The sequence below is a fragment of the Paramisgurnus dabryanus genome, chromosome 2 (genome assembly GCF_030506205.2).
Source record: "Paramisgurnus dabryanus chromosome 2, PD_genome_1.1, whole genome shotgun sequence".
In the NCBI taxonomy this organism is placed as follows: Eukaryota; Metazoa; Chordata; class Actinopteri; order Cypriniformes; family Cobitidae; genus Paramisgurnus; species Paramisgurnus dabryanus.
In genome coordinates, this window is record NC_133338.1 from 58,395,288 (window position 1) to 58,422,934 (window position 27,647).

Consider the following 27,647-nt stretch of genomic DNA (forward strand, 5'->3'; position numbering starts at 1 on the left):
ACAAAATGTACCTTTCCAGTAGAAACTTCGCATGGGAAGCCCAACCTGTCCTTTTAGCTCACGCCAGCGTGTGAAATAGTCTCCCATAAACATTCTGGTCTTGTTTCTTTATTTATAGTCCTTTCTCTTCTTGTCATACAATTCGTAGACACTTTTTCTCTTGCGACCCACAGACATTTTGAAAAAAACAGTGAGAATGCGACCTTCAATGAATGGTTGAAACCGTAGCACAACACACATACACGTGAAAGTGCGCATGTGCAGAAAGCGAACGTAGAGGCGACCACGTATGACGGTTATACGTCAACATATAATCAGAATGATTGACATCTGGGATGACCAATAACAGTGGTGATCCACCCGGAAAACAAAAATCTTCCGCTATACCTTTAAGTCACTCAAACTGACGTGAAAAAGCGTGAGGCGCCGAAAAGCGCGCTGTTTACATCCCTGTACTATATCCACGGTGGTTTTATTAAGTTTAATATGCTGCATTACACGTGCCAATATGAATAAACCTTCCTAATGTCTTTGATTGTTGCTGAACATTTGCTAACGACATGTTTTTTATTGTTTTAAGCATCTTCACACAGGCGTGACAGTATTAGTCAGTTTCACAAGACTAGTAATGCTCATGGAAAGCACTACAGTGCAACGTCTCCTTACTCTCCGTTAAAACAGTACTTAGTTTAATTTTATACCAATAAAAGCCGTACATACCAGCAAAACGCTCTCCATCGATCCTGTGTGTGCTGCCGCGTTATGTTTTGGAGCACAAAGGAGCTGCGTGTCAGCTTAACCAATAGGCTTATTTGACTTCATGCGGCACCGGATTACGTCAAAGTACCGCGAGAGCGATTCGCGAAATCATACGGAGGAGTTTGCTTTTAAATCGCTCTCGCGGAACTTTGACGTCATCCCGCTGTCGGTTGCGGCACCGCATGAAGTCGAACAAGCCTAATGAAAAGTGTAGCAGCAACAGCACACTGCATACTTGTGCGTGCTGCAGTCACGTCCGCTGGGAGATTTGAGAAATGTTTGTAAAAATCAAACAGTGTAAGGTTTTCAGCGGGATGGCAACAGGGGTGGCAAGGACTTCGCCCCCTGGCTGGCCGTTTATTTGAATAACGGCTTTTATTTATAGAATTACAGTAGAATTCCTACTATGGAAGTCAATGGGGTCTAGAACAGTACAGTATTAATTTAACTAAGACCTGGTCCTGGATTTAGCTAAACATTGTCTGTGAAACCAGACCATTATTGCAAAAGAGAAGTCAGAAGGTTCTTCAGATATCTTTGAGTTTTGTCATCTACATTAAAGAGTGAGGGAATGTGAATGATGACAGAATCTTTATAAAGTATTAACTCTTTCCCCGCCATTGACGAGATATCTCGTCAATTAAGAGAAAACGCTTCCCCGCCAATGACGAGATTTTCCGTCTTTCCGCAATACCGCCCTTCCGCAACTTTTTAAACCCGGAAGTATTGCCCTATGGCAAGCTGCTGCATGTCCGTGTCTGTTTTAAAGATTGCTCTGAATGGGATCTCTATAAAAAGTCCGTCATAAAAATGGAATTATCAATGCTTTTTGCTCAAAATATGGTGTTTTTGCAAAAACCTACCCATATTCAAAAGCTGATTGCAAAATAACCACTAAAGGTAGGATGAAACGGTTTTTTTTGTTTGAAAGCAGAGGGTCTGTTCTTTCATTTGGTATATTGTATGTTTATATATTTAAAGAAAAACATTTTCTGGAAGGCATTAAACTTTGGTGAAAATCATGAAAAACGCTGGCTCTGGCTGGCAACTTTTTTTTAAAACGCTGGCGGTGAAAGAGTTAAAGAGCACCTATTATCTGATTCACAATTTTACATTTCCTTTGGTGTGTAAGTGTGTATTAGTTCATGTTAAATCCCAAAATAAACGATGGCGTAAGTTGTTGTTTCCAAATCTCTTTTCTAAGACCACAATAAACACACGGATTGTAGGCAACAGTTTACCTTCTCTGTCTGTTGACTGGACACAACGGTCATTATCATAACTCCGCCCGCTTCCCACTCACAGCATGCAAGTTGTCAATATTTTCACATTTTCATAAGGACTTTACTGACTAAACCATGATTCAAACACGGTTTAAATGTTTTGTATTTTCTGGATCAGATTCAGCTCATATTGATAAGGTAGTAAAGACAATATTAACACATGTCAGTAATGCATTGTAAGCTAACATTCAAAATACGGTGAGGAGTTTCACATTTTCAGCTGACGTCAGAGGTACTGAGACCAATCACAAGAAAACAAAAGTTTTGTACAAAATCTTCGCGTTTCAGGAAGGCAATGCATTAAGGAGCAGCAATAATGTACTGTATGTGGAAAACCATAACCCACGTGAACACATTGTGAACACATTACACCAAATACATAAGATAATATTGTTTTTGTTATAGGTGCTCTTTAATAGACATAAACAGTGAACTTCAGTAACGTAAGATTGGTTTTGTTTCTCAGTTCCAGGAGAAGCTGTTGCATCATGGGATGGCAGCGGGAGTCAAAATAACGTGGAAGGTTCAGTCAGACAATCTGCTGTTTCACAAGAAAGATTATACACAGAAAACGACGGTCGTTTAGGACACTACTGACCTTCAGAGGAGAATTAATACGATTTAATAACACAATATTGCTGGAGTAGAAGTGTGATGTGACTCTATATCAGCACAGCTGTGATTAGGACAGAGGCACAGACATGCTCATATAGAGCTACATCACACAACTACAAGAGCGATATTGCATTTATACAACTGTTTGATGTCTAAAAATACAAAAAAAACTTTAATTTAAAAGCCTCTTCCTTCCTCCAGTTCCAAGCTATTTCTCAATATTATTGTTTCTGGGTGACAAAATGTAGTTTTAAGATTAGTTTAGGTGAGAATATTGATGGATTATCTTTAAATCTGCAGTCGAGTAGTAAAGGTAGATGTCAGTAAAGTTTAACCGTTGAGTATCAGCACTCATTTACTCTGCTGAAGACAGACTCATCTCCGACAATCCTATAGTTCACGGCTGACTCTAATGTATCTGTGTCTGATGAGATTTCATTTGTTTTGGGTATATCTAATCCACAACAGTCTTTGGTCTCATGATTTTATTATTTAGTTCTTTTATTTAAATTAAGTCTCTCATCTTGAGTGTTTTTTTAGATTGTACTTTGTATAATGTATATGTTATCGCAGAAATAAACCCTGACAGATCAGGACCCAAGGCGAACTGGAGGGTCTTGTATCAGACTGAAGGGTCTTTTTTTTGCAATAGCAACCTGCTGCCTGTACATTATCCTGCTTAATACACATCTATTTTAATCATAAGTAAGGTAAGGAACGTATAAATAATGATTTCGCTATTTCATTAGCTCATTACTATCACATACAGACCTTCCTTCAGGAAAAACACTTTTATTTTCGGTTTTAAGATAAGACATTCAAATATCACACTATTTGGTTTAATAATTTTAATAAAATATAGATAAACAGTAAACACATGATTTAAAAAAATGAATGGTAATTTGCACTTTCTAAAACTTCTGTAAACTCTCAAATTCAATGAATTGTGTACAGATTACAATTCTTATACAAATTATTTTAAATAAATACACGTGAATGACTATCAGACACCATCTTTCTATCTTTCTGTCAGATAAGATCTTTTAAGTTATTTAAATACTTTTATTGAATTTGTGTCTTACATAAACATTCATTGAGTAAGTAAAGTAATTTTGTGGTCAATTAATATTTTACATTAAAACAATCCCGTTCATATATTCTTTTGCTGATATTATTTGTTGTAGTTTCTTCATCCCTATATCCCTATGACATCATCTTCATCTGGGAAATAAAAAAAAGTCCAGAGAAACTGAAGTACAAACACAATATTATAACCCAATGGCTTTAAGATAACAGAGAAACATGATGAGTATTTAAACTCTTGTCTGGTTAATAATCCATCATCATTATGTGTGTGATGATAAACAGATGTAATGGTTATATGTTTAATTCATTGATAATCATTATTCAGTTTTTACATGAACCGCATTTCATTTGCTATATACAGAAGTGAACAAAAGTGATATCCAGAGATTAGATTATAAAACAATATTTGCTTTTAATGAGTCCTCGATTTCAATTAAAACATTAATATATGAAACATAATAGAGAAACTTGGTGAATGTATTTATTTGATAAAGTTATTGAGCAAAAAGTTCAACTATACAGATAGACTTTTTAGATGTCATAAATGCACAGAAAGCTCAAGTTATTTATATTATTTATATTATATGTTGTTGGTCTTCTCTTGTTTTTAAGTACAGTGGTTATTCTCAAGGGCTTTGACTTAATAAGCTTTGCTCGTGTGTTGTATAATTTTTTGCCTCCTTGCCAAGGTGAGTTTTATTTTACACTCCACACACAACTACCCAATTCACAAACACATCTTTAATAATAATAATTTTATATCACTGTTCATTTCCTAAAGTTGGACATCACTTTTGATCAGTACTGTATTTGTTAGCATTAGTGTTTACAGTAGCTGCGTTTCCATTTCCCTTTAAATTGTGCAAATAATGTAATAAGGAATGAAAAATGCGGCAAGTCCGACTTTACTTCCATATAAGGCAAAAGAGTTTTCATCTTGGGTAAGGTTGTTTTTTGAAGAAAAAATGCAATGCAAATGCAATGTAAAATGTCTTGATGTGCATAAAAGTCACATGATTTTTTTTTAAGTATGGCGCGGTATGTTTAATTACAAGACAGAAGAGGTGTGTTCGACTTCATGTGGTGTCACAAGAACCGGCGTGTGGATGGCATCATGACCATCCAAACATAAACCGAATCTTTTCAAAATACGCAAAAAAAAGAAAAACAAACAAATGTGAATTCAGTTTGTTTCCATCAAGTTGTTTGAGTGAATGACGGTTGTATTGTTAACCTAGTAATCAACAGTAAATAAAACAAGGCACGCTTAAAAAAATGGAGACATGACTGCATTTAGTTATGATTGGGTAAGTTATAAATTTACTATCAGTGCAGCTTGTAATTGTTAAACTGAATGCTGTGCACAGAAGAAGGAATTCAGAGTTTTTGATGCAGGCACTAACAGCAAGGGCATTACGACGACATCAAGCCCCATTTATGATAAAGACAGCGACAGCTAGACTATCAGTCACGTGGGTTTAATGTTCACTACGGCAGAATTTATTCAGCAAATGCGTTTCCATCTCCCATTATTCACATTCACAATCAAACAGCACCTCATGCGTGCTTAAACATATTTTTGGAAACCATTGTTTTTGGAAAAACTTATTGGCAGACAGCAAAATTTCGTTTTAGTGACATAAAATCAGTTCATGAAAACGCTGTCATTTCGCAGTAGTTTTTGGGAAAGTTTTGCACAAATCTTTAATGGAAATGCAGCTAGTTTCGTCAGTAGTCTCATCTTACACTGCAATACTGTATCACAGATGGATGTAATAAAAAAAAATGCGGCATGAAGTTAAAACAACTTGGTTTTACAACGTACTGTTTGATGTTTTTTACCTGTAAGAAGTTGACATAACTTATAAAAACAAGTAGAAATTGTTTAAGAGATTTTTTTTAACATAAGTTTAAATAACATAAAAATATATGTATATTAATGTATATAAATGTATATTTTCGCCTTCAGTTTACGTCAGTATGAAGTCAGAGAGTTGGTTGATGTCTCTGATTGACGGGTGAGACTGTAATGTCATGATAATAACACTTTCCTGATCTGGAAAGATCTGTGCCAATCTCTGTCTCAGCTGTAGCGTTTCCTCTGGCGTTCTCACATCCTCACCGTGACCTCGCCCCTCACCTGATCTGATCGACCTCTGACCTCTGCTGTGGTGACCCCCGGGTGTCACATCTCGATACTGCAGTACTTCAGTGTGAGGACGCGGGGCAGCAGGAGAGGGAGGAGAAAGAGTCACACCTGCAAACGTGTGACTACCTGCAGCCGGTAAACTACTGTCAACAGAGATTAACATCAGTAACATTTAAACATTTGACAGATTTTATACAAAGTTTGTGTGTGTTTGTTTACCTGTTTTTTGTATGCAAGAAGTCATTCAGGTGTGGTCCACCACGGCCCAATGGGTCATCGGGTAACATGAACAGATCCCCAGCAAACAAATACTGTAGTAAACTGATAAATACAACAATAACATGACTGTGAGATGAATCTGAGATGAAGTGCTTTTTAATTAGATGTGAAGTTTGATTTGTTCACCCATGAATAAAATGCCATCATTACTTTACCTTCTCTTTATGATATCCCTCCATGCAGGAGATTCATCCACCAGATCTCTCAAGTTGTCATTGGTCACAATAACTCCATTAGTCTGCTGAGCCAAGTTGAGCAAAAACCTGTGAACAAGAAGATCTTTCACTTTCATTCACATCATCTAGAAAGATCTCCTGACTTTCACTGCAGGTATTTTTATTATGACATACAGAGTTAACTGTAAAAAAATACTACACATGATATGAATATATCATCTCTATATAACATATTGATCATTTCATGATTTTGCATCTTGAGTTTTTGGGCTCTATCTTACACCCGGCGCAATGCAGCGCAATGCGCGACACAAGTGTCTTTTGCTAGTTTCCACCTTGCGCAATTATCATTTTCACGTTTAGCGCCACATTGTTTAAATAGCAAATGCATTTGCGCCCCCTTGAGGTGTGTTCGGGCGCATTGTTGGCGCGTTGTTATTTTGAGGCAACTAAAATAGACTACGCCATTGACCATTGAGCACAATATGGTTTTTGTTATTTAAAGAGCGCATTAGTAATATGCGCCTGTACGGGACAACAACGCGGGTTTGCTTATCACATACATGAATGCGCAGCAGCACAAAAACGCTTTTAAATATGAAAGATTAAAGGATTGAAATGTAAAAGATTATTATTGAGTCTCTTGGACATAAATGAGGACTAATTATGAGACGTTAGAAGAGCAGCTTCACATGTGGCCTGGTAAGTAAATAAATGCTTGCTTTAAACAAATGCATCTGTTTTTAAATGTTTTTTTTTAATGCTACCTCACGGATTTATTGTATATGATGACTCTGTACCTGTGGATATGGTGAGATGAGAAACATTTTTAAGTAATGCTTAAAAAAACTGACGCTGTCCGAGCGCTGAAACATGCAGAGAGCCGTTTGTAAATTCTTTATCTCCTGTTTGTTACAAATAAAGTATTTTTAGAGGACAAACCTTATCTTACATACTTGTAAATTATTTTTTGATGATATTGGATAGCCATACATTTAAAGCAATTAAAAGCCTGCTTTTTTACTTCTGTGACTAAAAGAAAACGGGATTTAAAGGTTTTAATAAAAAAAATAACAATTTCAATACAAGTGAAAAACAACACAATTATTTAACATTAATCTTAACTGGGGATCTTCTTCATCCGCTTAGTTTTTCAGTTTAAAAAGTCCGTCATCTAAACAGAGATTAGACATAGCGCCAGCACAATGACCGTGCGCTCGGCACACAAACCATTTTTCCCGTCGTTAAATTAGCAAAAGTGGATTCGGGCATGACGTTGCGCTGTGCGCTTTAGACAATGCGCTTAGATCGGTAAAATAGGGCCCTAAGAGTTTTTTAATAATTGGCATTGATTGACAGGATTGATTTATAATGTCACAGTTAAACTACACACAAAAAAGTCCACAAGTCTACTTTCATAACAAATCTTGATAATTTACTCACACCCATGTCATCCAAGATGTTGATGTCTTTCTTTGTTCAGTTAAGAAGAAATTAACTGTAATTGGTCCCAAACGAGGCATAAGGGTCTTATCTAGTGAAACATCCTCATTTTCACAAAAAAACAGTGTGGACTTTGAAACCACAACTTCTTGTCTTGCACTAGCCGTGTGACGCACCAGCATGACCTTATGTATTACGCATGATGTATGTGAAACTACCGCTGAAGTGTTTACAAGTGTGGTGAAAGAGGAGCGATACTAGTATATGTCTTTGTGTCAGTTTATTGTTTAAAATAGTATGCAAGTGTGCATTTCGAATATGTAACACGTGACCTTTCCATGTGATTATTTAATAAGTATGGTCGTGCTGGCGCCTCACACGGCTGATGCAAGATGCGAAATTGTGGTATAAAAGTGCATATTTTATTTTTTTTTGCTGAAAATGATGATAGTTTGCTAGATAAGACCCTTCCTTATGTCTCTGTGATTGTTTAAAGCTCTTTTGAAGCGGCATTAAAACAGTAAACTGTTGAGGTCTAAAAAAAAAAATCCTGCACTGTTTTCCTAAAAAAAAACCTTAATTTCTTTTCCACATGGGGTTGAGTAAATTATCAGAATATTTTTTTTATGAAAGTGGAGTAATCCTTTAAATAATCTGATTGGATGAGTTGCTCTTCAAGCAGTTGTAAACTAAAGGAATAAAGCATGAAATCAAGTTGGGTAAAAGCGACTCTAGCACAGGTCGTTTAGCGTGGTTAAATAATAGTATAAAGTAATATTTTTATAAAAAATATACAGACAAACAACTTTAATAAGCCCTTAATAACGACACAAAATAAAGAAATATGTGTAACTGTAAATACTTGCACAATTCCATTAGAAATTAAACTATTGATCTGTTGTGCTTAAAACAATATGACGTTGAAGTGATTGTACTATAGTTATGTCTACTGTTGCGTACACACCAAAAGTCGCGTTTCTCGCTCTAGATTACTCGCCGGATGTAACTTCATAAATGTTTCGCTCAAGTTGAATATCTTATTAAGGAAAATGCGAATAGGGCATATTATTGCGGTAATTGTGCGGCCCAATTCGCGTCATTTGCATCGCCAAGTGCGTCTTTGCATTAACCTTGTTTGTAATCTACTCATGCAACAAATTGAATTCACATTTGGTGTGTACGCCCCATTAGAAGTCCAGACAAATGTGATGATGTTACCTGTCATCATATGAGTTTATTCTTTTGCCCTCCACCTCTCTGGACGGAGTGAACGACAGCAAACCCAAATCCTGTAGTTTAATCATGTAATGCTGCTCTATATATAAGACAAAATGAATATCATTGCACTAAAGTCTTTATCAATTCAGCTCAAAAACACATCATAAAATGATGCTCATGTGACAAAATAAACCTGTGGGTCTTAAACTGAGGACGACTGTGAGACGGTGCCAAAGGAGCCAACATTTCATAAAATACATTCATTTATAGTACCATAAATTCTGTGTAATAAAACCTCAGAAAAATAAAGTTACAAAACAACAGAAAAACACAATATACTTTCATATGTTTTGTTTCATTTCTAAGGTTGAGATGAGTTTTTTTATGTCATTAAGTTTATTTGATGCACACTATTACACACTAAACCTTTGTGAACCGCTGACATAAAGCAATGAAAAACATCTGATAACAATATATCTATACATGTGAGGAATGTTTCTCTAGAGTAATTGGCAGATTTGAACTGCTGAATTATTTAAAGAGTGAGGTGTGAGTATTACCTTTATGCTTAGAATCTTTCTTTTGTCTCCACTGAGGGACAAAAACTGTGATTTTTCGATGACCTCTTTCCCAAAAGTGCTGCACGGCCAGAGCGATGCCTCGACAGGAGAAGAAAAATCCCAACCCATGACTGCACACAAACCAGCATCATTTTATCATCTCATATCTTCTAAGTTTTTCCTTTCTCTTTTTTCTCTTCCTTTATTATTTTGTTCCTGTATTTAAGGCTTTATAACACTGTTAGTTCCAGTCTTTGATTCTGATAATGGACTGTTCACAGTCGGTCAGGGACAAATTTTTAAGGCTAATGCTGCGTACACACCAAACGCGATCGCATTGGATCGCGTTCCTCACTCTAGGTTACTTTGTATGTAATCTACTTGCGCAAAATGTTGAATTTACATTTGCTGTATATACTGCATTATGGGATGTACGCACCACACATAAAGTCAACGATTTGCGCTTGAATTTAATTTTTTCAACTTGCACAAAGACAAATTTGAGGCGAATAGCGCAAGTTTTCATAGCAATCGTGCTGCCTAATTCGAGTAATTCACGCAAGTCAGTGTATATTTCTGCGTCTTTTCATTTAAAGGCAGGGTAACAGATTTGATCCTGAAACATTTTTTGTTATGCTGGTTAAAAGTCTCCTCACATCCTAATAGCAATAACTGTGTTAAGTTGTTTAAATGTATTTGTAGAAATTTATGTCATCTGTGAAAGACGTAGGACCAAAAAATTTTTAAAGAGTAACTAAACCCTAAACCAACTTTTTTTAGTTAATGATCTGTAAGAATGATGCTTTATTAGTGCTGTTCATTGATTTTAGTAAGTTTTTTGACATTTGGATATAAAGTGTTTCAATACTACAATATATGGTGTAAAAACGTCTGAGTGCTGCCCTCTTCAGGTTGAACGGTGGCTACTGCAGTTGAATTTTCCTATTGGATGTTGGGTCCAAGAAATAACTTGTGACGTAAGCAGGTTCAAGCTCACCACGCCCTTGTTACGATCTCACCACACACTTAGTTCGTCCCCTCTATCTCCGTTGGGATCTGCCCACTTTTCTTGCATTTTTCAAATATTGCAGTGGGTGGAGTCAGGCTCTGACCAGGGGTTTAGTTACGCTTTAACAAATCATAGATTTCGGTCCGAACGGACGTTTCCTTTTATGTCCCTCATACGCAAGCGTAATTTGAATTCCCACCGCGCAGCGAGTCCACACAGAGACCATACGTCATCGGCGCGTTCATGTGCGCTCTGGCTGTAAACAGCGAGAACAGCAAACTTTTCTGCTGAATTGACAACCTACACAGGAGCAACAAAACTAAATGTATCTTTTATAACAACAACAGCAAAAACTGCCTGGATCAGCAAGAGCAAAAACCCAAATTAACATCAATAACTTTACTGCTTTACCGCGAGATGCAAACAGCTACAGGAGGCAAAGGGTCTAAAAGGGTCGTTGCACTGTTTATTTTGGTAAGGTAGGTATGCAATATGTTTGTATTGAGATGGATTCAGATGTTCTACTTTGATGAAACATTGTGTTGCTTATGAAATTTGTGTTCGTTTACGGATTACACAACGATATAGTTACTACGTCTACACAACCGAACGTGTGCTTAAACTAATTCTGAACCAGTTGTTTGGTTATTTTGGAAGTGTTATTCACTTTGTACTGCAAAGTTTTCTCACTGCTGAATGAGACATGAGATGTGACCGTCTGATCTGTGCGTGTTCATGTGTTTGGAAAGAGGCGTGAATTTAGATGGCGATTTGACTTGAGGGTGGGATCGGGATTTCATTGCTAGGCGGCTACCGTTAGCATTTTTCAAAATGTGTTACCCTGCCTTTAATCTACTTTAATTTGCGTTTGGTGTTTACACCCCATGATGATGCGTACATAACAAAGCGAAGCATTGCGTTTCTCGCTCTAGATTACTCACAGGATTTTACTTCATTTCATGTAAATTTTTCACTTGTTTAATATTTTCAGCTTGCACAAAGACACGTTTGAGGCGAATAGCACGGGTTTTTGCGGCAATCGCGCATTATTTCCACTGCGAGAGTTTGCTTCTATTTGCGTCTTTGCATTGACTTTGCATGTAATCTACTCACAAATCGTTGAATTTGCGTTTGGTGTGTACACCCCATTTTAGTTCATGAAAGCTCTGTTTATACATATTTCCTTGCTTTAGTATTTGTATTGAGTGGTAATCGTTTTATAAAAGCAATTAAGTACGACTGAAGGTGTCACATTGACTGCGCTTCTCATCGACACCCTTCAGCAGTTTTTTAAGGTACATTCACATTATAAGCGATTAGCAGTAGCAGAACGACGCAATCTCATTAATTTCAATGGAAGCTTGCCGGCATCCGGGGACACGAGCGACAGTGACCATTGACGGCTGGATGGGTGTGTCCAGTAGGGCAACAAAGTAAAAAAAAATTTAACTTTATGGAAATAAGGAGCGACATTCGGGAGCGACTACCAGTGAGAACGAAGCAGGGGAGTTCACATCATCAGTCTCACACTGCTCTCGTCAGTTACTGGAGTGGACGTTACTCATATCTTTATGAAAACTAGATATAGAAACGCCTCTTATAATGTAAACGTACCTTTATTCACAATGCAGCACAGCCTCGAGTACATTTATGCTTACACATACATAATAAATACCGTTTAATACTCAAAGTTTTCCTCATTGTCACTCCCTGTGTTCAATTCATAACCTTTTACTGCAGTGTTTTACCTCATAGCAACGTTGCTTCCATCAATGATGATCTGACGCAGCTTGTCATCACCGGGGTCGTCTGACAGCTCGAGTTTAAAGGGCGTCTTGAGGCTCTCGAGAAATCTCTGACGTCCAGTAACCACAGCTGAAGATTCTGCCGGTGCTCTCGTTGGTTTCTGTTTGGTCTGCATGTCCTGGTGCTGAAAGCTGGACATCTTCGGTCCTTTATGGGAACTGAGATGTGGATGTGAATCAGAAGGTCGGAAGTGTGAATTCATTGGCTGTCTGTTGGAGCCGACGTCAAGTACGTTGAAGGTTTCGAGATCCGTTCTTGATGCATAGGTCGGCTGTGGTGGACCTCTCACTGACAGAAGGTTGTCATGAAGCGGTCGCTGGTTTCGGGAGTCCGCGAGTGCCTGCGGCGTAACGTCGGCCCACTTTGATGTTTCCGGTTGCGTCACAGTCAGAGTGGTCTTCTTTCTTTCTCCAGTGTCGTGTTTTTCCACAGTTGTCGCTGAATTTGCCCCGATCCATCTGTCTGCTTTCGTATCACCACCTCGGATCTCGTCAGTGACTTTGATCTCCAGTCTCTGAAGTTTGGTCAGTAGCTCGTGTGGGTTTGGTTCATGCAGGCTGCTGTACACCTGCTCAACTCTCTCTTCTGTATATCCACAGGTGGCTGCCGCCTTCTTTAACACACCCAGGACAAAGTCATCGTTGTCTTTAGCGCTCAGTTCTCCTGCGCTGGTCGTTTCTCCGCTGCTCACAGCCTCGTGGTCTTTAGTCTGGGTCTCCGTGTTAGAGTTTCCTCTTTGCCCGACAGTTTTGTCCTGTTCTTGCTCTATTAAATCTAAAAGCTGCGATGCTTCTTTGGGGCCACTGCGGTCCAGAACCTGCTGTACCACTTCCTTCGTAAAGCCCATAGCCGTGAAAAACTTGATCAGGTGCTCATCTCTGCTCCCTTCAGATGATAGGACAGTCTCTCGTGGAGGCATTTCAGATTCATCTTCTTGCGGTGAACTTCGTTCCGGTTCCTCTGGGTTCTCCAGAAGATTTCTGTGCACCGAGACCGGGACGACACCGTTGGAAAATTTGCCTCCAAAATCTGTCATTCTTGTAGACGAATCATCCATGCCATTAGCTCTGTGATGGCCAGATTGTGAAATAAGACTCGAACTTTGGGAATGTGGGGTTGTGCACATCGTGTTTCCGTAGACGGGCCTTTCCGCAGGTTTATGTTCCTCAGACTCAACTTCATTGGCAGTCATCTGATGACTTTCTGGCCTAAGAGCTTCATGGCCTCTCTGTCCAGACAGTCCAGCCTCCTTCACCAAATCTAACAAAGCCTCTTTCACTATCATGGGTAACACCAGCAGATCAAGGGTGTGACGATCCTCCAGGCTTTCCACCATGCACTTAAAGTGCCGGCGCGAATCCAAGGATTCGCTTGCGGTCTCGGAACGTCGGCCCTGGCTGCTCTTGTACTTCTCTACCAGATCTGTAATGAACGAGTACGCTTTCACCACCGGTTCGGCCAGTCCAGTGATGAGGAGACAGCCATGAGATCCCACCTGAAGGACACGTACATAGTGTAAAAGTCTAACAACGGTGCAGCTTTATTGTTTTGTCACGTACAGCATTAGCCACGTTCAATAAAGAAACAGTTTGACAAATGCTCTTCTGTAAAGTCATGAAGTCAGACACAGGCCAGAGGTTTACATCACAACCAAATTAGGGTCAAACTAAACTTAACATAATTAAAGCATTAAGCATATAAACAACGAACTGAATCTGGGGCCTCATTTATAAAATGCTGCGTAAAAACCATGCTACATTTGATCTTACAATCATTTTTAAAAAATCTGTATATAAAATCTGTTACAAATCTTTATAAATGAGGCCCCAGGTCTTTTAAGATCAACTGACTTACAATGCAGTAGGGCTGCATAATGATTAATCGCGACTAATCGTTTGCAGAATAAAAGTTTTTTTTTATCATATATGTGTGTATTGTGTATAATAATTATGTATATATCAATACACACACATACATGTATCATTTTCAGAGAAGTATTTATATTTATATAAAACATAATTAAGTAAATCTTGGAAAAGATAAATCACAACTTAACAAAATAAAAGTGCATTTTTGAATAAAATATACGTATGTGCGTACTGTGTATAATTTGTATATTTAAACACACACACACACACACACACACATTCATATATACATTTCAGAAAAATATATATTTCTTAATTATTATTTTTTATTTATTTATACGGAATATTTAAAAATATAAATACATACACATGTAAATGTTTCTTAAATACATACATAAATTTGTATTTATATAATTATTATACACAGTACACACACATATATGGCAAAAACTTTTATTCTGTAAACGATTAGTCACGATTAATGGTTATGCAGCCACATAGCGCAGTAGCAATAAGCAAACGTTACTTAAAGACAAGTATTCTGTGAGCACATATCATGACAATATGGCCTATTTTTAAAAACTTTTACCTTACCACTAAATGTGCTGAGGTATTTTTGATCAGGCAATCCATGAACAGTCCTTTAGCGCCACAGAACACACAGTGAAGGGCTTCAGGAAACGGAAACTCCTGTTGTGCCTCCTGATTCACGACACCTTTCACAAAAAGCTATGAGCACAAAAGACATCACTGAGTTACCCAAAAATCCTGAAATGTTTTCGTCAAAAAAACTAAATTTCTTCTCCACTGAACAAAGAAAAACATAAACACCTTAAGTGACATGGGGGTGAGTAAATTATTGGGATTTTTTATGAAAGTGCCATATTCCTATAAGGTCTTTACATCTCACTGGTTATATAGTTATGTAACTTATGTTCTATTGCATTTCTATAGATTTATAATCAGCATCTGTTTTACTATAAAAAAAAACAGCTGAGAAATAATGTTGTGTTAGAACATCAGGGATCTTTTTGTGTAAACATGGTTTGGCTGTGTCAGGTGGTCTTTCTGTGTCACCGTGAGTTTACTCTGGTTTCCTCCCACAGACCAAAAACATGCAAGTTGCATAACAAATTTCCCACCACATGTGTATGGATAACTTGTGTGGATCAACTTGTGTATGAATTAACCAGTTCTTGCCATGAATATAGCCATAGATGCTGGAATGGTATGGAATAAATAATAAAGACCAAAGTGTCAACTCTTTCTACTTATTTGAAACTGAAAGTGCACCTTTGCTGCCCGCACATCTCTGCCGACCCCGCGTAAACGCAGCCAAATCTGTCCATCCTGAGAGAACGTGTCTTCACCTCCATCGATATTTAGTGTCACCCCAAAAACTCGCTCAACATTGGGCCTCAGGGCCACCAACGCTCCCCTCAAAACAGCTGCAGAGGTAAACTCGTCCTGCACCTGCTCTTCATCCCATTCACGTGTCCAAACCGGAAGAACTGATGAGAGGGCCATGACCCAACAAACTCACTGAAATATACAAACACATTAACTAGTCTTTAATGCTGGAAAGTTGAGACTAACAAACCTTTAAAAATCAACATACCTGAATGTAGCTGTGCTTTTCGGAAGAAAAACACTGTAATAAAAGTAAGAAATAATTAACGACAGGCCGTTGAATTATTCGAAAATAATGCACACCCAAGCACACCGGAACGGAGTCAATTATTCTTCTCATACCACGGTTGCCATAGAGATGACTCCGGTGGTTTTTATGTGACGACATCTGACAGATCAGGTGTGTGGTTATAGAAAAATAATCTATACCTGTGGAACATTTCTCAACCAATCAGAATAAAGCATTTAACAGCCCCGTGGTATAATCAATAATATTTCCTTTAAATAGTGATGCCCATTATATTTCTGCAAATATTTTGCAATGCTGATATGATCAGTATTGGCCAAATGCCATAATCAATAACAGTGACTACATACAAATGAAGAGTTTGCGCCCCCTTATGGCCGTCAGGACGACAGCTCTGTCACAAATATAAACATTTGTTCTCAAAACATTTTTTATGAATTATTTTTATTTCTTTAAATTCTATTTCAGCACTGACGGACTTTTATTTTGTAATAATCTCACCTCATCGACCACTGAACATATCAGATAGTACAGTGGTTTTACATTAACAACAACTGTAAATACAATATTTTCCGACAGCAATTATCTATTCATATATCGACCGACTGCTTTAAAAGAAACACATTTACACTTTAAAATAAATACAAGAATAAATTAAAGTAATAAATAGGCGTATTTACCATGATCACCTGAACTTTGAAAGCGCTGTAACGTTAGTTGTTTACTGTGATCTGTCTTCCGTAGTCTGAAACAACCCACAACTTAATACTGTATAACATTCACTTTCACTTCATCACAGTTGTGTATAAGATTATCATTCACATCCCTTTCTATAACAACATCTTCACAGCGATTTTCTTGTTCGACGGGATTAGCATGTGCTTATGATTGTTGATAAAATGAAACTGAAGGGAAACTTTACAGTGCTAAGATTCTACCGTAATAAACCTAAAGGACGCGCATGCGTATTTACTCGATCAGATTTATGTGATATCAGACATATGATTGACAGATATTTTACAAAGTTCAGATGAAAGCGTGTTTGTTAAAACTAACCATGTTAAATATTACATCAATCATTAAAACACACATGTGTACATTTTTTCTATAACCATTCTTATGGTTTTATAAATATGTTACATGTCGTGGGAATTTCCAGTGACGCAAAACCTGTTCCGCTTGAAACCTCGAAAACTCCCCGACTCAAACTTAGCACCAATCCGTATTTATAAACAACTCAAACATATATAAACATTATTTATTAACAACTCAAAATGATTTAACTCCTATTTATTATAAACCCAAACTTTACCAGACTTCTAAATGCATCCCCACACGACTGGAAATTAGAAAAGTGCTAATTATTTTTTTTATACTTAACTATAACTATACTAGATCATATCATATTATAAATAGCAATATATGTGTATTTTGTCATCAGAGGTGTAACGCAGTCCCCAAAGCTCGTGCAGTCAGATGCGATGACGTCATTACTTTTTGCATGTGTGTGCCTGTTTTATGCGCGCATACTACCGGCTCCAGTGTTTATTTGGGGAAGTGAAACGAACTACACATATGTGGATCGTCGCCATTAATAGGGATCTTAGCAAAACGTGATATGTTTTAGCCTTATACGTTATATGTTTTAGTATTTTTAATGAACTCGGATATGGACGCGTACTGCATGCGCTCCGATCCGATCCGGGATGACAGTCTCGAGCGTTGGAGTAAGATCGGATCGGGTGGATTCGGACAGATCTACCGAGCAAGACACACCGATTGGGGAATAGATGTTGCTGTCAAGGCATTATTATGTGAAGGGTAACTGTGTATTAAGCTTACAAATCACAACTGAAAGGGTACAGAAATGAGTTACCACCACTGTAATGACTATAGATATCAAACGTTTGCTGTTTAAAGAGTAGTTTTGTCTTATAAAAGTACATTTTTAACACAGATACACTTTAAAACTGGCTTCAATACTTTCATATGAAATAAATTTTAACGAAAAACTTTGTTGTAGTCAAGACTGTAAGGTATGCATGCGTCTATATAGAAATTGACATTCTGCATGGACACAGAAACGTAACCTGGGGCTACAATTTGTCTTTTTTTACAACATTACAATTTTTTTTTATTACAAGCAGTGTATCAGTTATGGCCGGTGACTTCTTTTTCGAGAGCGCACAATGTGAAGCTCGTCACAACATGTATTTATCCCATCATGTGTGTCTCTTCATGTCAAAATATGTGTATGGCGCATCATGTTAACCTTTGTGATGCTTCAAATGGGTTTCTGATTAAAGAGACACTCACGTTTGCCAGATACTCACTTAATCTAATGTGTAATCAGAGTTTAGAGTTAGTGTCTTGCCAGTATTTTGTGAACATAAGTGTCTCTTTTATCATAAACCCTTTCAACGCATCTGTAGAGGTGCACGATTCTGTATAAAATGATAATCATGATTCTTTTGCTTAAAATAAAGATCACGATTCCTATGAACTTTGTTAATTTTAAATACCTACAACCCCTGAACATTAGTTTAACATTAGTTTTTAGGTGTAAAGAAATATGCTTCTGAAAGTTTCAGATAAGTGTAGATTATCTTTAAATTCAGTTAATGTGAATTGTAGTGTGATTATGTATTCATTTTATTTAAAGAAAAAAATCTAAAAGATAAATTTTAAGAAGCCTAAATAAAATAAAAAATAAGTTTTGGTGCAAATTGCTGCCACATGGATTGACATTACTTTATTGTAATGAGCTATGACGCGGTTCGGGCGGCAACCAAGCACAAGGCGAAAACCTCCGCTTGAGAGGATTCCAGAGAATGCATTTGAGCGTCAGAGCGTTTTTTGACACTCTCGCTGGCGGCGTGAACGTCCATCGGGTGAATAAATCTACATCCTCGCTTAATCTTCACGCCCACTAGAACACTTGGGCCAAATACAGGAAAACTTAATTTAAGCGGTCAAGTGCCATGACAGCAAGTGTGGTTATTTGGACGCAGCCAATGTTTCCCCCTGTGCTAAAAACCCTTTCGAAAGGGAAAAGATCTGGAATAAGATCCCCTTTTTGGTACTAAAACAACGTCAAGGTTCTTGTCAGACGTACCTGCGCATTGCTCTGCCTCACTTATTCATTCTCTTTAGTTTATGTTTCTTTATGTCTAACTTCTTGGCCAAAGCATCCGCTGTGATTGCGTGTTGTCGAGAGAACTGACGAGACTGCGTCTTTCCTCCTTGAAAATATAATTACCTGAATCGCTGAAATAATGGATTAAGATCGTTTTGGAGGTCGAATCGAAATCACGATCTTTTAACGATTAATCGTGCAGCTCGATGCATCTACAGCAGGCACGTATTTTAACATAACGCACATGGTTTATGAGACGCACCGAACACATGACATGACGAGCAACGCACATGACACTTTGAACAAATATTTTGAATTCTTGAAAGAGAAGTCACTGGACACCACTGGTTAAAAACATTTTACATTTAGATTTATGTCTTTACACAAAGTGACTTCTTACATTAGAGTTCCCTGGAGATTGAACCCATTGTGTCCTTAAGGGCTATTTCATTCTGGTCCTGTAGGTCCAGTGTCCTGCAGAGTTTAATTTAACACACCAGCCTGTCGTTTTCAAATAATCCTGTAGACTCTTCTTTGGGTGAGTTGGTTTAGGGTTTAAGGTTCAGGACAGCGGCCCTATGAACTGCCAACACAATGCTCTACCAGGAACCCTATTAATACTAGTTATGCATCAGTTTTTGCATGTTGGCATCTCTCTAAAGTTTGTTGTTAATTTTTATTTCATTCAGATCTGTATCTACTATTCAGAGAGAAGCCAGTCTTATGTTTCAGGGTGGGAACCCCAACGTCCTCAGAATCTTTGGCTTGTACAAGGGCAACCTGGGCATCAAAGAAAACCCAACTCAGTTTGGTCTGGTAATGGAGTTCATGGAGAGAGGGTCTATAGCTGATCTCCTGCAGAATTTGGGTGGACCTCCAGCCTGGCCGCTCGCTTTCCGCCTCTCTCATCAGATTGGTTTGGGAATGAACTTTCTGCATCATCTGTCGCCTTCTCTCTTACACCTTGACCTGAAGCCCAGTAACGTTCTGTTGGATGACAGCCTCAATGCCAAGGCGAGTTCCAGCTCGTTTTCATACAAGAACAAAGTTTGTATATTATTGTAAGGTGACAGGTTTCCTCTTGCTCACTTGGCATTGATTTTCTCTGATTTTAGCTTACAGATTTTGGCTTGTCCCGTGCAGCTCGTAGTCTTTCTAAAAGTGCCTGTCAGCAAGATGAGATGGAGGGCGGGACCCTGAGCTACATGCCTCCTGAAGCATTGAAGTCTGTGAATTATAAACCATCCAAAGCCTCTGATGTTTACAGGTATCAAGACAAAGCAGTACTTCACATGGATAACTGTTGTTGTCCTGATCACACACAAACACTCAGTCGATGTACTTTAGCCTAAGTTCGGGCAGGTCCCTAAACATTTAACTTCAGCATGTAACTCGTCTCAAAGCTTTGCACCCTTATAACCTCTACATTGTGAAACTTCCTTCTTTAAGTTCATCTCTAAGTTGTTGTATTTGTTTCTTGTTATTTGCAGTTACGGTGTGCTGCTGTGGTCCATCATCACCGGGCAGGAACCTTACCATAGTAAGCATCCAGGAGCGTCATGCACCAAATATTTTTAAGGGGGCACAGTGTACACAGCCATTTTTCATAATGTAATCATAATATTAATGTCATTTAAACATCAAAACCTTTTATATGACACATTTATAGACTACACAGACAGAGAAGCATTTATGAATGATTTTATTGCTATTTTTACAAATTATTGATATGATCTCATCCACACCGGTGTTCTTCATCTGAGCTCATCTACACCAGTGTTTGGGATCTGATCTCATCTACACTGGTGTTCATCATCTGAGCTCATCTACATTAGTGTTTATATTCTGATCTTATCTACACCAGTGTTCGTGATCTGATCTCATTTACAACGGTTTTCGTGATCTGATCTCATCTACACCGGTGTTTGTGTTCTGATCTCATCCACACCAGTGTTTGGGATCTGATCTCATCTACACCGGTGTTTGTGTTCTGATCTCATCCACACCAGTGTTCGTGATCTGATCTCATCTACAATGGTGTTTATGATCTGATCTCATCTACACATGTGTTTTTAATTTTATCTAATCTACACTGGTGTTCGTGATCTGATCTCATTCACACAAGTGTTTGTGATCTGATCTCATGTACACCGGTGTTCTTGATCTGATCTCATCTACAATGATGTTTATGATCTAATCTCATCTACACATGTGTTTTTAATTTTATATAATCTCCACCGGTGTTTGTGATCTGATCTCATTCACACAAGTGTTTGTGATCTGATCTCATGTACACAGGTGTTTATGATCTGATCTCATGTACACCGGTCTTCGTGATCTAATCTCATCTACACTGGAGTTTATGATCTGATCTCTTTTACCTCTGTCTTTTAGATGTCCCCTCCAGTCTGGTGCGGTATCGCATCCCCGAAGGAGACCGACCCGATCTGAACTTAATCAACTGCAGTCAGGCAGATGGGCTGGGTGATATTGTTAAACTCATGGAAAGATGTTGGGAGGATGACCCCAGCCAAAGGTTAACCTTCAGAGGTGAAACTAGAGCATTTTCACTTTGACAACAGCGGCTTTACAAACCTCCCTATTAACTCGAGATGGCTGACTTTAATTTAAGTAGCTTTGTAAGTAAGGCCGACGATCGAGCAATTGAACAAGTATAGAAAGGATGACTTGGTGCGTGTTGCGGAGCATTTTAAAATTAATGTGGCTAAACAGCGTCTGAAGAAGGACATAAAGCGCGTTGTGGTGAAGGGTTTAGAGGAGATTGGTGTACTGGCTTTGGCAGATGGAACTGGACAGCGTTCGCCTGGTGCTGATGCTCATTTAATTTCGTTAGGTGAAGAGGAGGCGAGTGGAACTGCTGAGGCGGAGGGGTCCGAAGCCAAAGCTGTTCTGCCGCCCTTCGAGCCTTTTTCTCCGACTTTTGGGTCTGGAGGTGATGCGCGTCTCAAAGTTCGTTTAGCTAAGTTTCAAATGGAGGAGCGCTTGAGGATATCGGAGCATCAGTCTGAGTTAGAATTGCCGTATGGAAATTGAGGCGGAAAAGCAGATCAAGTTGCGTGAGCTTGAATTAAAAATGGTCAGAGATACGCCAGTTCCCTCTGTGGCACCACTTTTTAATGTGCCTATGAGTTCTTCTGCACCTTCAGATGCACATGTGCAGCCTGCAGACGCTGATGTTGCGACTGGGTTAGGAATGTCAGGTCGTACTTCGATGTAAGTAAGCATATTGCTCTTGTACCACAGTTTCGGGAGGCTGAAGCTGATTCGTATTTTTCTGCATTTGAGCGGATTGCTTTAGCTTTAAACTGGTCTAAGGATGTGTGGCCTTTGCTCTTACTATGTAAGTTAACAGGAAGGGCTCAGGAAGTATGTGCTGCTCTGACTTTGGAGGACAGTTTAGACTATGATGTCGTTAAAACGACTATTTTGAGAGCTTATGAGCTTGTTCCCGAAGCTTATAGGCAGCGCTTTAGGAACCGTAAAAAAGGATCAAATCAGACATTCGTTGAATTCGCTCGAGAGAAGTCAATGTTGTTTGATAAATGGTGTACATCAAATAAAGTTACAGATTTTCAGGAACTCCGTGAGCTAATTTTATTGGAAGAGTTTAAAAGCTGCATTCCTGAACGTATTGTGGTGTACTTGAATGAACAAAAGGTAAGCTCATTGTCAGTGGCGTCTGTGCTTGCTGATGAATTTGTGCTCACGCATAAAAATGTTTTTACTGCCCGTACTGAAAAAGTTCCGACTTTGTCTTTTTTTTCAAAGGAACAGTCACGTTCTACCTTTACTGCCGCAAAACCTAAGGAAGAGAGAGATTGTTTTTATTGTCATTTTCATGTCATTTTCATGGTTATTGCTTGTTAAAGTCTGTGTAAAGTCATTTTAGAGAATTGTTTCTAAACACATGATAAATGTCAGAAATGTATTGCTAAAACACGAAGACTGTGTAAACTATGTGGTATTGAATTGTGGTGTTACACCGTTAAACAGTTTATTCACATTTGTGAGTTCAGGATTATTTAGGCGTGGCTAAAACGGTGGTTTGATGACGCCACCGAGCACGGCCCCGCCCCTAACACAATCGCAAGCATCCACGTTAAAAGAGACAGCAGCTTTTGTGGGCGTGGTTTTATCTTAGATAGCAGACACGCCCCCAGCATTTGAGAGCAAAAAATCCTGCCAGTTTTTCCAAGATTAACTTATTTTATTAACTTGGTGTTTTTTATCATTTAAATGTGGCTGGGTGGTTAATATCAAATTTTTCTGTTGTGTCACGAACTGAGAACACATTTAATATCAGACTTGAACATTTCTGACTTAGTTTTTGTTGTATTTCTGTAATTCTACTGGTTATTGGTCTCTTTTTGTGTTGAGTGCTCTTTTCTGTGTTTAGATTGCGTTGATGTGACTGAAAAGATCTATGAGAAACACAAGCGTGGAGTGATTGAGGCGGTCAATGAAGTCTTGAAGCAACTGGTACAATACTTGTATTTTGTTCGTCTGTGGTATTTATCAGTTCAGAGTGCTAAATATTATTTCTGCCATAAGCTAAATTGAGTTTTCAAATGGCAGTCTACACGAAATAAGTAGTGCAGAACATTTAGTGGAAATTCATTGTAATATATTTTATGACATTGTACTGTATATTAACCTTTCTGTGTGTTTTTTATCATTTTAATTTTATAATTTGATCATTTATGTACTTTTGTAGGATAATGACATTTGTTCCAGTTTGAAATCCATCCAAATCACCCCGAAACCACAGAATGGTGTGTTGCAAATCCTCATTCACACACACAGTATTCCTTTCATGAATTATACGGCTATAACATAGACTTTAAAGGCAAAATTGTTCACTTTCATAGAAAATCTAATCCTAGTTCTCTTGCTTTTATGTCCCTGTAGTGATTCGTCCTCCGGTGTCTCACTGTGTCACAGGTCCTCCTCCTAAACAGGTGAATAAAAAATCTCCTCTGTGTACAGTCTGGAAGAAAGTGACCAAATTTATTTAATTAAATAAACATTATATATAAATTTTACTTAAATAACAATACTAATTAAATATACAGTATAAACATATGTATTAAGATTAAATAACATTTGACAAATATTAAATGTAAAATTGAAATCTACAGAAATGTATGTCAAGATATATTAAAGATCATTTGTTAATAAACATCTGTGGTCTTTAGGAAACTGCTGGTGATCGCAACAGAGACTCCAGAGAAACAGGTCAACACAAAACACACAATGATTTATTCATTATTAATGTATTCATATGATTTGATGTTTTATATGCTTTTTATTTTTAACAGAATTAAGTTCTCATCCTATCCCTGCCAATAAGAAAATACCTCAGAGAACCACTCAGGTCTGAAACAAAAATCACTGAAAATGAAATAAATAGTAAATATAATCCAGTCTGTAAACTTGATTGTGTTTGTTTTTTGTTTACAGCGTCAAACATCAACACCAGGTCAGTACAATAATTGTTTGTGCATTTTCTCTATAGACATAAATCAAAATACAAATATTAAAGTCAAAACATTGACTACTAGTCATTAATTATAAAGTATATAAATTAATTTGTATGTAATATTAATATGAATCATAAACATTTATTTTGATGATTAGAAGTACATTAAAGGATTTATTTTGTGTGTTTATGTGCACGTCTAAAACTTTTGCTGCCATTCGAAGAAACTTGTTTGTGCATGGATTACAAAAGCACAAACATCACTTTTCTCCATTGTGTCTGGCTTTCCTGTAGGGGGCGTTCGCATCCACATGTCTAATGTTTCTGGAGTTCAGATCGGCAACGGCAACTACATGAATATAGTTCAGAGACAGAGACAGAGACATAAGACGGCTCCACCAAGTGTCGACAGGACTTTAAGCAACTCAGAGAAAACTTCATAACAGTATTCATACAGTATGTTCTCCTCAGAAACTCTTCATCTGTGCTTGTGCTTAGATGTTTTTAATTTTAAAGTAAAAAAACTGTGACATCAGATTGAGCTTTTCATAAAGTATGACTGTAAAGGGACAAAGACAGTCAAGAAATGTCCCGATCATATTTTACTCCTATAAAAAGGCTTTTTGTACATTTTGATATCATTGAGATTTTTTGTATTGTAACAGTTCATTTGAATTATAATGAATTTTCATGAAATGTGAAACAAAGTTTCATTCTCAGACTTTTGCAGTATGCTGTATGTCCCGGTATGATTCCTGAAGATTTATTTTTTTACTCATCTTTGTTTATTTTAAAAGAAAATTATTGGCATTGTGATGGTACTGCATGGTGTTTGTGTGCGTGTGTGGTCAGCAGGGATCTGGCATTCCAAATCCAAACGTTCCATCTGTTATCCCGGAACCTAATGAACAAAGATCCGCATCATCAGCACTGTGTCCACGCGCATCCATTTTAATAATAGACACTGATGGTAACCACATATACACAGCTCTGTAAACGGTAGCATTATCTGAAGCCATCATCAGATCTTTAATGTATAGTTCACCAAAAAATGTCATCATTTTCTCAACCTCAAGTTGTTCTAAACCTTTTGTGATGAACACAAAAGAAGATCATTTAATACAGGATGATAAGCACACAGTTGATGGTACCCATTGAATTCCATCGTATTTGTTTTTTCTACTGTGGAAGTCAGTGGTTACACTCAGCTGTGTGCCTACCAGGGCTTTGAACCAGATTTTTTTTCCAATGGGTTCGTTCCAAACAGAAACAGTATTTTTACATTTTCGGTTTAACTCTAAAATTGACATTCCTGAACCGGTTAGAACAAAAAAAGAAAGTTCCCCAACCAGTTAATAACGTTCCATGTCAATGTTTTTATTAGAAAAAGATGTGTCCTGTCAAAAACAAAAAGATTGTTCACTTGCTTTTTGAAACGCGTCTCTCCGTGTATGCACTTTTGAGTGCACTTAAACAATTGCACACACACAGACGGAGGACGAATTCCAAACTGTGCTTCAGGAAGAAGATGACGCATAAACAGTCGCTTCACATAAAGTGAAAATTTTGTGTTTGTCAGTGCTTTATTCGCCAAATGTATTTTAATGGACTACAGTATCAGACACAGTAGCGCAACTTTCTCTAAAGTTTATACATCAAGAGTTCTGATCTTTGAAGGGTATAGGGAGAACTACATTTGATTGGAGTTGGACCGGACACATTTAACCGCATGTGCATCTGTGCGTACAGAAATTTGCTCACTTTAGTGCCTTTTTGTGGTTAAATTGTTTAAAATCACTTAAGTATCAACATTTGCAAGCCTTTGCCTATTATTCTGCGAAACGCATGCGAGCAGAACCGTGGGTCGTCAACTGTACGGATCAAGGATCAACTGCGATCCGTTACACCACTTATTTGTATTAAAAAAACAAACATCTTGAGATACTTGGTAGCCTACAATATTTACCTCTCACGGTACATTCACACGGGGCGTCAGCGTTAACGCTTCCCATTCACTTTCAATGGGTGATATCATGCGTTGCCGAACTGAATTGTGGATCCGTCGGCGTCGTGTCACTGCTGTTGCTCGCGGCAGAAGTTGAACATTTCTCTACTTTTCAAGCAGCAAAGCGTGTGTCAGCCAATCAGATCGCCTTATGCAAATAACCTAGACTGAGCCAGCCAATTACACTTATGGAAGACCGAAGCATGTATTGCGGTCACTGTGATTGGCTGTTGGCAACGCTTCAGAAAGGCCTTCCGTTAAGCGTTAACGCTTTCGCCCCGTGTGATTGAGCATTACAGACTTGGGCTTGAGTAGGATACTTGCTGGTGGTAAGCTTATCATTTCTCCGATAAGTCAACGACGGCCATGAACTTCACAGAGTCCTATTGCACAGAAATCTTGTCAAAGAACAGACAAAATAACGGTATTAACCGTAGGGGTGTGACGGTCATTATATAACCGTGAGACCGACGGTTATAGTTGAACACCGTCATTAGAACTCTATAACCGCCAAAACCGTGTTATTAAAATAAAATTAAATTATTAAAACATTTTTTATCATAAAGAATTTTTAAATACTAATTAAAAACAATTGTTAACAGTCTGTGTTATACGCCCCCTCACATTCTCACGCAGTGAAAAATACAGAGCAGAGCAGACACTGACAACGCGCTGACATACAGGACAAACCAGGTTGCTTTTCGGTTACTTTTGAGATTAAACATATTAAACAAAGTCTCACCTTTGAAATCATCTCTTCCTTCTAGTTAATTTATAGCATCAAATAAACATGAATGACCATGAGAAGGAATGTTGTTTTAACCGCGGAAAGGCGTCAGTACACTCCGCTTTTCAAGTCCAAATCCTCCCATGCTAATCTACTAACTCTCTTGAACGCACATTCACTGCTAGTTGTCTTGCTGTTAATTTTAAAGAAACGTAGAGCAAGTAGCTAATCAGTGTCTAGTTTATTCAAACGCCGGGTGAGCACTGTGCAGCGCGTCTGCGGAGAGCGTTTGCTGCGCATGGCCATTGTGCTTTTACACCGGCTGCGTTTAATAACAATCTCAAGTTCATATTACTTTCTTTTACCTGCGC

At 38.0% G+C, this 27,647-nt stretch overlaps 2 protein-coding genes across 4 annotated transcripts; one reads left to right on the plus strand and one right to left on the minus strand.

The window, feature by feature from the left end:
- Positions 1–3,490: 3,490 nt before the first annotated feature.
- On the minus strand, positions 3,491–16,857 carry khnyn (KH and NYN domain containing). Of its 3 annotated transcripts, none has more exons than XM_065261899.1 (10): positions 16,589–16,857; positions 15,870–15,902; positions 15,545–15,793; positions 14,846–14,980; positions 12,326–13,878; positions 9,569–9,699; positions 9,009–9,105; positions 6,327–6,434; positions 6,112–6,213; positions 3,491–6,032 (listed from the first exon to the last, which is right to left on the minus strand). In XM_065261899.1, exons 3-10 carry the CDS (start codon positions 15,776–15,778, stop codon positions 5,714–5,716), a joined length of 2,679 nt encoding a protein of 892 aa, XP_065117971.1. In that variant the 5' UTR covers positions 15,779–15,793; positions 15,870–15,902; positions 16,589–16,857; the 3' UTR covers positions 3,491–5,713. The 3 variants fall into 3 exon arrangements, with proteins under 3 accessions (XP_065117971.1, XP_065117969.1, XP_065117970.1); XM_065261897.2 differs by having other exon boundaries at positions 3,491–6,035; positions 16,589–16,856; XM_065261898.1 differs by lacking the exon at positions 15,870–15,902 and having other exon boundaries at positions 3,491–6,035.
- A 561-nt stretch (positions 16,858–17,418) lies between these two features.
- ripk3 (receptor-interacting serine-threonine kinase 3) lies at positions 17,419–27,422 on the plus strand. The gene is made up of 12 exons (XM_065261900.1): positions 17,419–17,729; positions 19,734–20,058; positions 20,160–20,311; positions 20,535–20,584; positions 21,439–21,594; positions 23,462–23,544; positions 23,780–23,837; positions 23,974–24,023; positions 24,261–24,300; positions 24,384–24,439; positions 24,526–24,544; positions 24,839–27,422. The coding sequence occupies exons 1-12, from the start codon at positions 17,566–17,568 to the stop codon at positions 24,985–24,987; spliced, it is 1,302 nt and encodes a 433-aa protein (XP_065117972.1). The 5' UTR covers positions 17,419–17,565; the 3' UTR covers positions 24,988–27,422.
- Positions 27,423–27,647: the final 225 nt, after the last annotated feature.